The sequence below is a fragment of the Aspergillus uvarum genome, assembly GCF_003184745.1.
Source record: "Aspergillus uvarum CBS 121591 unplaced genomic scaffold BO82scaffold_11, whole genome shotgun sequence".
In the NCBI taxonomy this organism is placed as follows: Eukaryota; Fungi; Ascomycota; class Eurotiomycetes; order Eurotiales; family Aspergillaceae; genus Aspergillus; species Aspergillus uvarum.
The window spans coordinates 521,881-532,507 of NW_020291308.1; the positions used below are offsets into that span (position 1 = coordinate 521,881).

Sequence of the window (10,627 nt, forward strand, 5' to 3'; positions counted from 1 at the left end):
AAAACTTAAGAATCCCCCAGCGCCAAACCCACCAACTCCCGCCCCCTCTCCCCCAACCGCACCTCCGTCAACGCCAACTCCCTCCCGCGCTCCGACATCTTCCCCCACGTCTTGCGCAGGATCGCCACCACCTTGTCCTCCTCATACCCGCCCTGGAACTTTTCGAGTTGCTCCTCCAAGAACACGAGGCACGCCACATCCTCGAGCACCTGCGCCTCGGCGTCCACCTCCTTCCCCTTCAGCCCTTCCTTCCGGATCAGCTGCCCGACGCGCTGCGCCTCGGCCTCCGCGATCCCGCTCGCCACGCACACCTCCATCGCCAGCTCCGCCTGCCGCCGCGCCAGCCCCGTCCGCCACGCGTAGTACCCCGCTTTGCCGGCCGGGTAGGTCGCGCGCGGCACCTCCCAGCGCTTGAGGTGCTGGGCGCGGATGGCGAGTTGGAGCGCTGCTGAGGGGGACTCGGGGGCTGGGGTGTGCCGGTAGAGCCAGGCGGTCATGCGCTGGGCGTAGTGTAGTTCGTTGGGGGTGCCGGTTGCGGTGGTGGTGGGGTCGGCGCTGTGCAGGGCGTCGATGGCCTGGAGGGCGTGGGCGAGGGGGTCCATTTTTTTTGGGGGGGGGGTCTTTTCTTTCTTTCTTTTTTTATTGAGGGGTGTTCAGATGATTGACTGGCGAGTGATGGCCCGGGGGTATATAGATCTGTAGGTAGTTGTGGTGGTGGTGCCGGGGGGGGAAGAAACGGGAAGTAGAAGCTGGTTGCAGTGCCCTGAGCCTAATCTAAGTATTTCTGATACTGTAATCAAATGCCGGGGACGGGATTGGGCCGATCTCGGGTCTGTGGGTGGGGACTTTATCTGCTATCGATAACGCACGCGGGCTTTGTCCTTCCTTATCGATAAAGATGGATTCTTTGTACAGTACGGTACTTTCTGAGGCGAGGGATTCGCCTGTACTGTACATACAGCTTAGATCTGTAGGGTTATACTCAAATACCCATTCATAGTCCACATCAAGCTTACTGCCACTTACTCCCAAGTGCCAAAAACTCCTGCCCCCGCGCCAATGACCGCGATGGCTCCGCGCCCAACCACTCCGGCTCCAGGCGATCGAGATTGTCCTCGATTTCCCATCCCCGTCCCCCCTCGACGTAGATCGACTTCCCATTGATGGTCGGGTCCGTGATCAAGCCCGCTACAATGGTCGCCACGCTCAACGGAGAGTTCACCGGTAGCTGAGCCTGCTTCCAGACTTCCTGGAGGTTCTTGACCATCTCGGTGTCGGTCATCCACGGACAAACGGCATTGACGCGCAGCTGGTGCGCCGGGGCGGGGAGATATGGCCGCAGCGAGCGCATCAGCCCCAAGACGCCGTGCTTGGTCGCCTGGTAGAGGAACATCCCTGGGGTCTCCTTGAAGCCCGCGACGGAGGAGAAGAGCGTGAGGGAGCGGTCGGTGTGCGACGGTCGGTTCTGGAGCAGATACACGGCGGCGAGGCGAGCCACATAGAGGGTCCCGAGAAGGTTGACGTCGAGGACGGTTGTGGAGGGGGTCTGTGCGTTTTTCGTGCCCTGTCAGCGCAAGCGGATCTGGGAGAAGGTAGTCTACTTCCGATCTTACCTCTCGCACGCTCTCTAACGTGAGATCAGGGTCGAACCAGTTTCCGATCTCCAGGACTCCCGCCCCCGCGACGACGTGGTCGATGCGGCCGTAGGTCTTGTAAGCGGCGTCGAATAGATCGAGGATGGACTGGTAGTCGGTCACGTCGGCCTCTTGGAATATCGCTCTCGGGGGAGTGGATGTTGACGATGCAGCGCATACGCGCTCGACGAGGTTCGTGCCAGCTGCGACAGCGACATCACCAACGCAGACGTAAGCCCCGTGCTGGCAGCTGTATTCCACCAGACTCGCGCCGATGCCATTGGCCCCTCCTGGTTGTGATTGGGTTAGCGTCTGCCTTGGATAATATTTCCGGTGCTCGTCCGGAGGCAAGCGCACCCGTGATCAAAATGACTTTGTTTCGCAATGAGTCTGCTGTGAGGCTACTATCCGGGTGAAAACGAACCATTTTCTTCGAACCTGCTGGGCGTGTAGGTCCTTCTCAGTGTCTTGTCTGGGCGGGCGATGCCAGACTTTAACTCTTTATCCTGCGTCAATCGTGTTATACTTTGTCTTCCTTGGTTGTGTCTGTGCAGATGATGCGCGCAAGTCTGGTTCGGTATACGTCGGTATACGAACGGATCTGCATGTGTTCCCTCGTCATATGTGGGGAAGCCGAAGCCGGGGGTCGCGATATGACAGGCGGATTTCCCGAGCTCGGTTCTGCAGCTGCACCGCTGAAGAATCCACGGAGATCACACGACGTATGTAGATCAGTGGTTCCTTGAAATCATCAGCTGGTCCCGGGAATCCGGATATACACTAAAGACGAGGGGTAACACTTTAAAAAGAGACAAGGCGGTACGTGGGGACGATGTTCCCTGAACCTTGACGTACGACGTCCTTTACTGCAGCCTCCTTCTTTACCTCCAGCTGCTACGTATCCTCACCACCACCACAAAAACGAGATGCTCGAAACCCACCACCACATCGCCTCGACCAAAGGCCTCTCGAGCCTCACCACCCTAATCACCGACCCCACCACCGGCGCCGCCATCCTCATCGACCCCCCGTTCCTGCTCCCGGACGCCCACTCCGTCCTCGCCTGGATCCCCACCACGTCCGCCGCAGGGGGCCCGCAACCCGACCTCAAGGCCATCTTCGTCACCCACCACCACCCGGACCACTTCTTTTCCGCCAACCCCATCCTCGACGCCTACCCGGCCGCCAAGTTCTACGCGGCACCCTACGTCCTCGCCGGCATCGAGCGCGAGTACGCCGAGAAGGTGGCCTACTGGCCCTCCGTGCTGGGCGCGGAGAACGTGCCGGCCGCGCCGCGGAAGCCCGAACCTTTCCCCTTCAGCTTCTTCCTGTTGGAAGCGGCCCCCGAGAGTCCGGTGGTCCTGCTGGGACCGCTGCAGGGCGATGCGGTCGATCACACGGTGTTCTGGTTGCCCACGGAGCGGACGGTCGTCTGTGGGGATACGGTGTATGGAAGGAGTACGCATGTCTGGTAGGTTTTTTTTTTTTTTTTTCTTTTTTTTCTTTTTTTCTTGTTTGCATTGCCGAGATCCTAGGTTCCTCCTCCGGAGGGGTACAGCATGGTGCTGGCTGTACTGTACTGAACAATCCTACCTCGGAACCTATATACAGCTCACTATATTTGCCGATCTCACATCCGTGCCCCCCCCCCCCTTTCGGAAGAGCAACCACTACCTCCCCATAAACCTCCCCAAACACCCAAACTAACCACACCTCCAAAAAAAAAAGGGTCGAAGAACTTGAAACCCCCGCCCTCCTCGAAAGCTGGCGCAAGACCCTCGATCTTCTCGCCCTGCTGCAACCCACCAAGCTCATCCCGGGCCACCTGGAGGCGGGCTGGTCGCTGGACGGCGCCGCGGACCTGGCCCACACGCGCCGGTACCTGGACGTGTTCGCCGAGAAGGTGACGTTCGCGGCCACCCCGCCGGGCGTCCAGGAGCTGTACGACTTCTTCCGGGACGAGTTCCCGCAGTGTCGCGAGAACCTGGACTTCTTTCTGGGCCACCTGGCGAATCAGTTCGGGGAGGGCGGGACGGTGTGGGCGGAGAATCGGTGTCAGGATTTGGGGGGCCGGACGGTGGAGGGGTTGTGTGGGTATTGGTTTCGATGATTCTCGCGTCCTTGCTATGGGTGGAATGAAGAGGGAGGGAAGGAGGTGGTCTGTAGTTGTGGGAGAAGGATGAGGGCTATCCATGGCATGCGTTAGCTTGAAACATCTACGGGTGATGTCTTCAGCATCTTGTACTGTAACAGTAGTCTACTCAGCCAAAAATCAACACTGTGCATCAGTATAAGTCATTCCATTCCTATTCATTCCTATCCATCTAATAGTAGTAAGTAATGTATCACGGCATTCATGGGTAGATAAATGCCTAAGCAGACTGCCAAGCAGAAAAGAAAAAAAAGACTACCTGCACGGTCAGTCAACACGTAAGCCGTGGCGAGAGCACACCCCGACCCGTAACGCAAGATGAAAGTACACTCCGGCCTTGAGGCGCTGTGAACGGCTGTCGTCGGGTCACAGCTGCAAGCCCCGGTAAAGATATAAAAATAACAGATCCAAAAGACACGAAAGTGAATCGAGATGGCCAACAAACCAATTAGTGCAACAAAGACTGCCAGTGCAACTGTGTCATTACAGCTTTGGATGGGGGAAGCCACTGACCATTCGAGGGTGAAAGAGACATAGCATAGAAACAGGGAAGAATAGAAAAGCAGAGGTCAAATAAGAAACCATTTCCACAACTGATAAATTAAAATGGCTCCTCAACGCCGTCCCACTGTTAAAGCCGGGTATATCCAGCACCGTGATGCAAAAATGTACGGAGAAATGATAGAGTCTCGAGGGACAGTCAGACACATCGAATCCGAATCCGACATGTCGGCCCCCTTTCAGGAAGCCCTTGCCAGTCCCCCGCCTTTAAAAAAGAATTTTCGAAACGATGCATGTCAAGCAGAGAGGGAACAAAAAAAGAAAAAGAAAAGAATTGCGAACAAGCCAATTGTGCTTTTGTTGCCATCCCGACAAGCTTGCTTCTGTGTCGCTCGCTGTTGCTGCTCGTTTTATCTGGCCCCGATCCCAAACATACCTACCCCGTAACTTCCACTGCGGTCAGGCAGAGGGGTAGATATCTTCGAAGCATGGTCCTTTATGCAGTGAAGAGAAAAGCAATCAGTATGTCAGAAGCCCAAAGCACCATCATCACCCGAAGGCCCTACCTTCTTCCGTTTCTTCTTTCCTATGCCATCGCTAGCAGAGTAGAATGCGCCATCATCATCATCATCTGCGTAGCCTTCGCCGTATCCGACAAAGCTATTGTCGTCGTAATGCCGTTTGCGCCCCCGGCTGGGTCGACTCCGTTCCGCGTCTGAGATACCCGGCCCAGGAGTCCCATTCGCTTGCATTCGAGCTCCATTCGGAGGTGCAACGGCCTTCTTGCCTGCATCACCGCCGCCGCCAGCATGCTTGGACGGTTTTTCGTGACCCAAAACATCTTCCCATTGTTCGCTGTTGGGGACCGCACCGGGCTCCATCTTCATAGCCTTCATTTGGAGCGCGTGCAACGCAGAGTCCATATCAGCCACCTTCATCTCCTTGCCAAACACCTTCTGGTTCTGCCATTCCTCTTCGGGCCACATGGTCATATGTATCAGTCCACCGGGTGCGCCAGGCTCATGCTTCACAGGTTTATTCCGCCCCGCAAGTCCCAGCCCCTTGAGCTTGCCTTCGTAAGACTTCCGGAGCCGATTGATTTTCTCTCCTGTCACCGGATCCATTCTTGCGACCGATTTTGCAACGGGGCCTAGCCCGTACAAGGAAATCAAATCCAGTGACGGATCCGGACCAGTCGCAGTGTAGGCTGTGGGATTCATGAAAGCCACTTGTGTTAACCAATTTCAATTCTCAACAATGGACGATTGCAGGGACAAATGGCATTACGAACTGCAGCGGCAACAGCTTGATTAGGGACTGGACTGGGGGAAACTCTTACAGCTTTTGCAGAGATGAAATGCCGAGGAAAAGTCGTGTTGCAACGACTCAAGGCTCATGCTGCCATCAGAAGAGCCTGGCACCTCTCTGTCAATGTCCATCGCATCACTGTGAACGGGTAATCCCGTGGCGGTTTGATCACGGACTACGCCCTCCGAATCTCCTCCTGGCTGCCGGTCATGATCTGTCCGTCTGTGTTCGGCTCTCTGGGTGGTCGCAAACGCTCCACCAGTAGAGGTAGCGCCTCCTTCTGAGGGCCCTGACCCCAGTAACTTAGCTGGAGCATCAGGTTCGTCAAATGAAGTCGTGCCGGGTATATGTCCGCTCACGCTGCTGGCGGGGGTAGGGAACGAGTTTGCCGACCCGCCTACCACCGGCTGTTGTGATGGCTGATTTGACATCGGAGCAGAGGACGGAGGGGATGAAAGACTGGTGGATTGTGAGGTCGTCTGGCTAGGTGAGGTTTGCGAGGGTACGAAGTGGGTGGCATAATTATGAGCGCTTACCGACATCAACGGAGGTGATGTCGGGGTCTGAGGAATCTGATCGGAGGAGATCGTTGGAAATTGTGGAGTCTCCTTGAGAGACTCGGGAGCGGGAGATGCTGGTGAAGGAGGTCCTACTCGAAATGATGCCGAGGAGGCGCGATCCGACATGGGAGTGCGGGAAGAGAAGAATGAGAGAAGGAGGAGGTCGGCCAAAGCCCGAGCAGCCCGCGGCTCGAAATCGGCTGAGGTAGGTGTATATCGATGATGTTCGGAACTCAGGACCTGATTTCGGTGGCTCTAAGGTCGACTGTCCAGGGTGAAGGACAGAAGAGGGGGAGAGGGGGGAGGTTGGCAGATCACGCCGGTCGAGGTGCGCTCAAGCGGGCCGAGCAAGACGTTCCACGACCGTCTAGTAGTCACGCATTCCAATGAATCGAGGGGAACCGTGGCGATGGCGGGCGAAAAACGAGTTCCACAGATGAATGTGGTGATCAAGCGTATGATGGGAAAGGCGGTTGGCGGTGTGATGATATGCGGTAGTAAAAACAGTCGGTGGGGGGGGGTGGGTGAAATGAAGAAAGGCGATGGGGGAAGGGAAGAAGCCCTTTGATCCGCAACTGGAGGAGAAACGGACGGCGAGATGTTGAATGACGGCGGGCACGTGATCTACGCCCTCATTTTCTCGACAGCTGCGACTCCGTAAGTTACGAAGTTACTGCTATGTAAGTTACTGCTCAGGGCCGCAACTGCTATTCTTCCCTTTCAGGCGTATTTTCCGCGGCACTACCAGTACCCGTACTGCGCTGGTACTGGTACTAATACTAATACACCACCGATACCGATACATTACCATTTTACCTTTCAAGTGTAACGGGCCGAAACACAGGTGAATACGCCCCTCCGGCCCTCCCTCTCCTCTCGGGGTACAGTACATACAGTACTCTAATTATTGCAAGGAACTTGAGTCGCTTTCAACCACCAACGAATGAGGACTGCTTCTCTCCATTGATAAGCCAATATGCTACTGAATTCCTCCCGTCAGCCGTCTCCATGAGCCTCTCTCATCAGCTCATGACATTTCTCATACTACACTGTTAGATCGATTCGCACGCCTATCCTGAAGTGGCGAATCTCCTTCAGAAAACCGTTTTTTGATGAGTGAGGGTCATTTATTACAAACTAAGTGCCTCCGCATTTTAGTTCGCTAGACACACAAGAACCGCCACCGTGCATCTCCACAGTGCAACCGGCCAAAAACAATGCCGAATTTCAGCATGAAGAAGAATCTTTTGTTTCCTGAAGTAGTGCTGGCAAAAGCGTTGCTCCAAACACCAGAGACGAAGCCCATTGGCTTCCCATGGGTATATTGAATGACAGACAAAGACAAAAAGAAATGCGACGCAGAAATAGCAACCACATTAAAACAATGAATTCCCACACCCCACAATTGGCCAGACCTGTGAGTAGCGAAGGAAAAATAGAGCCAATGCTGGAAACAAAACGAAATCCGTAGATTACGACTGGTAAAATGTGGCTGACGCCTGGACCAGTCGTTGAGCAGAGACGTCCGGAATGTTGTCCTCTAGCGTCTCCATGAGTTCTAATTGCTCCTGGTGGCTGAGCGTTCGTTCTCGCCAGGAGGGGACAGGATATGCCCCATTGAAGTACTGGGAGTATTGATCGCCGATCGTGTCAGTCCAGTTCATCGGATCCACGGTGGCATCGACATAGGCCAGATGACCTGCACTTGTGGACGCCATGCTGAAGCTGGGATCCCAACCGGGCAGGCCAGGGACAATAGATGGCATATGGTTGTAGGGAGTCGATGGGTCGAATGTCATATCTGCATATGAGGCCGTTCTGTATGAAAGCGGGCTGAAAGAGGCCTGTGAGGAGGAAGAGACAAGGGAAGGAGTAAACTGGCTATCCCAGGACGATATGTGGGTTGCTTTCATTGGCTCCACAATCGGCATGATCGAGGACGATCCAGTGGATGGCACGTGGGGATAAGGAAAGGATGGGTCTGCCGAAGGGCCCCGAGAATATGTGCCTGGAGAAGTACTCGTGTCGGGAATGGAAGAGTTGCCGGCTCGAAGATTGTGTGAAAGGAGAGACGTCGAGGTGCTCGCCGGACTTGCAACAGACGGTGGCGTCGCAACTTCTTGCGAAGATGGGGTCGCATGGTTGGATGGCGAGTGTACCACGAAAGACTCCTGAGTAGCGTAGGCTCTAAGGCAAGCTGCCACCAAGCTCTTGTATAAGACCAATGCGGATTCGACTCCTGGCCACCGCTTCGCTGCATGTACGATGACCTCCAATGCTACGTTGAGGTGGGCTTTCACTTCGTCGATCGGGTGTTCTCTCCGGATATCCGGGTAAGAAAGGGACCAAAGTATGGTGTTCAGGGCCATAAAAAGCGACTGGGTAAAGATCCATGTCAAATCAACAGAACCAGTAGCGACCTGCTCTTTGTGCATGGCGACATTGAAAACGGATGCTTCATAGCATTTGCGCGCAGCGTCAACAGAAGGCTCGGGTACTTGAGGTGATGGTCGATAGAGGAACACAATCATTGTGTTCCGACGACCATGAAACCTAGACAATGTCAGCCACAAGCAAAGAATAGAATGACGAATCGGGCTGACCATTTCTCACTGAGACCGCTGCCTCCATCGTTCTTAGGGCAGGTTGCTACCCAGTCGTCGATCTTTCTGATCATCTGCGTGAACCATGGATCTTGGTCGTTGTTCGGTGTGTCGCGCTTGTTGAGATATAGAATGCGTCGAATCTCCGCCTGAAGAAGTCGCATTTTAAAGAAGTGTATTGCGATACACTTGGGTAGAATTATTCTGGCTCCTGGGCGTATTCCTTCGCGCGTGATGTTGTGATCTTCTACCGGTTCGAAAAATTTGACGTTGATATGATCGTGGCAGACGGAGTAACAATTGGGTCGTCCTAGACTATGCGAGAGACCATACTCCATGGATATGACGATCCAAAACATCCTCCTTCGCATGTCGATTTCCAAGGGATCCAGGAGCTTGCCATCCGACGACCTAGTGATAGTCGCTTCATCGGTAAGTCCAAGGTCTTGACATAGCTTCACAGCCATTCCAACAACCCAATAAGCGGCGGTCCTCGTGGGGGTCAACATCGAATACTGTGCTATTAGCGCCAGACATTGCAGAGAACGAAGATCCCTCCGTCTTAGTGATGCCTCAAGGTATGGCAGCGCAGCGAGATAATAACTGTCCGCTAACCCAGCATACACCGGGCTCATTTTTTGCATGCTGATTGCTATCACTATTCGTAATTGGAAATTCTGACACGGGTCGTCCGACCCGTTAAAAACCTCTTCAACATCTTGACGAAATGTTGGTTCGTGTAGCGTGGGTAGCATAGCTTGTGCTAAAGAGCAGGTCAACCAAAGTCCAGCAGGAGTCACGCAGTCGGGCCATACCCTTCACAGAAAAGACATCAATCAAGCGGTAGGTTCTGTGCTTGGGGGGTAGTTTGGTTTGAGGTGCTGAGCTAATCATGGGATAAACTTTGGAGGTCGGCTTCGAGCTCTCGGCTGCGAAAGCATGCTTGATCTCCTGAGCGGTCAATTCGGGAACGACATCCTTGATGCTCTTCGAGTCTGTGTTTTGCTTGGCCATCTCCATAACCAATCGCGTCATGGCGATGCCACTCGATGGCCCGAGGTATCTCGACTCGTCATTTTCCTTGAACCTGATGCGACCGGCTCCCCGCACCATGAGTTCGGCATCTGCAGCATGCTTAAACTCTTTCTCAAGCTCGGCAAGTTCATTCTCAAGCCTGCGAGCTTTTTCGCGGAGCGAGATAATGTAGGTCCTTGATATGGTACATTTACGGGCCGAATCGTAATATACGCACTTCGCATTGCTGCGCTCGCATGGCGCACATCTCGGTATCCCTGGGTCGCACCTAGATTTTCGCTTTTAAAGGCATTAGCGGGGAGTTCATATTACTGCTCTCGAAGGTAAAATGATCGCGCAGGGTATGGGTGGCGGGTAAGCGGGGGAAGACACGCACCTGTCTGCACCGGGTACAAGCGGTCAATGTATGCGCGATGCGGCCATCAGGAGTTTGATTGGAAGGCTCCACAGCCGTGGATGGTGCTTCCTTCCATGGGTTGGTAAAGTGAGGGCGAGAATTCGAGGATGATTGCGTCGCCATGGTGGTGGTCGTGGCAGATGCCCCTAAGAATGGGTTGATCCAAAGATCACAATGCTAGCCAAGGTGTATCGTATCGTCAATGGGGCATGCCATGAAAGTTGCATATGGCCCGAGGATTGTTTTTCGAAGTAAATAGGATAAAAGAGGGGCAGAAATAAGGCCAGGACATCAGGCACAGGTGTTTTTGAGATATTGATAGGACACCTGACGAGACAGCACGTTCGACATATTCAGGGTTCGTTCCGACGTGGGCCCAACGGCAAAGGGAAGGTAGGCGGCGGCGATGTACCTGGGGGGGGGGGGGGGGGGGGGGG

General features: G+C 54.5%; 5 protein-coding genes across 5 annotated transcripts; 1 reads left to right on the forward strand and 4 right to left on the reverse strand.

The window, feature by feature from the left end:
- Positions 1-5: 5 nt before the first annotated feature.
- On the reverse strand, positions 6-699 carry BO82DRAFT_390192 (DUF4202 domain-containing protein; the record flags this gene model as incomplete). The annotated part of the gene is made up of 1 exon (XM_025638501.1): positions 6-699. The coding sequence occupies exon 1, from the start codon at positions 600-602 to the stop codon at positions 6-8; it is 597 nt and encodes a 198-aa protein (XP_025494678.1). The 5' UTR covers positions 603-699.
- An 86-nt stretch (positions 700-785) lies between these two features.
- On the reverse strand, positions 786-2,079 carry BO82DRAFT_329888 (putative 3-hydroxyacyl-CoA dehydrogenase). Its single transcript, XM_025633079.1, has 3 exons — positions 1,992-2,079; positions 1,614-1,924; positions 786-1,546 (listed from the first exon to the last, which is right to left on the reverse strand). The coding sequence occupies exons 1-3, from the start codon at positions 2,059-2,061 to the stop codon at positions 1,013-1,015; spliced, it is 915 nt and encodes a 304-aa protein (XP_025494679.1). The 5' UTR covers positions 2,062-2,079; the 3' UTR covers positions 786-1,012.
- Positions 2,080-2,560: 481 nt separating this feature from the next.
- On the forward strand, positions 2,561-3,744 carry BO82DRAFT_277209 (MBL fold metallo-hydrolase; the record flags this gene model as incomplete). The annotated part of the gene is made up of 2 exons (XM_025631174.1): positions 2,561-3,105; positions 3,363-3,744. The coding sequence occupies 2 exons, from the start codon at positions 2,561-2,563 to the stop codon at positions 3,742-3,744; spliced, it is 927 nt and encodes a 308-aa protein (XP_025494680.1).
- Positions 3,745-4,697: 953 nt separating this feature from the next.
- On the reverse strand, positions 4,698-6,281 carry BO82DRAFT_276994 (uncharacterized protein; the record flags this gene model as incomplete). The annotated part of the gene is made up of 3 exons (XM_025631167.1): positions 4,698-4,781; positions 4,854-5,494; positions 5,627-6,281. 3 exons carry the CDS (start codon positions 6,279-6,281, stop codon positions 4,698-4,700), a joined length of 1,380 nt encoding a protein of 459 aa, XP_025494681.1.
- A 990-nt stretch (positions 6,282-7,271) lies between these two features.
- On the reverse strand, positions 7,272-10,603 carry BO82DRAFT_390195 (putative C6 transcription factor). The gene is made up of 4 exons (XM_025638502.1): positions 10,170-10,603; positions 9,574-10,072; positions 8,759-9,521; positions 7,272-8,708 (listed from the first exon to the last, which is right to left on the reverse strand). The coding sequence occupies exons 1-4, from the start codon at positions 10,311-10,313 to the stop codon at positions 7,628-7,630; spliced, it is 2,487 nt and encodes an 828-aa protein (XP_025494682.1). The 5' UTR covers positions 10,314-10,603; the 3' UTR covers positions 7,272-7,627.
- Between the last annotated feature and the right edge of the window lie 24 nt (positions 10,604-10,627).

Coding starts and splice junctions, on each gene's coding strand:
- BO82DRAFT_329888 (XM_025633079.1), bottom strand. CDS start 2,061: ATGGTTCGTTTTCACCCGGATAGTAGCCTCACAGCAGACTCATTGCGA. Junction 1,925..1,991: donor CAAAGTCATTTTGATCACGG/GTGCGCTTGCCT, acceptor AATCACAACCAG/GAGGGGCCAATGGCATCGGC. Junction 1,547..1,613: donor CGTTAGAGAGCGTGCGAGAG/GTAAGATCGGAA, acceptor AAAAACGCACAG/ACCCCCTCCACAACCGTCCT.
- BO82DRAFT_390195 (XM_025638502.1), bottom strand. CDS start 10,313: ATGGCGACGCAATCATCCTCGAATTCTCGCCCTCACTTTACCAACCCA. Junction 10,073..10,169: donor CTTGTACCCGGTGCAGACAG/GTGCGTGTCTTC, acceptor TGCCTTTAAAAG/CGAAAATCTAGGTGCGACCC. Junction 9,522..9,573: donor TGATGTCTTTTCTGTGAAGG/GTATGGCCCGAC, acceptor CCTGCTCTTTAG/CACAAGCTATGCTACCCACG.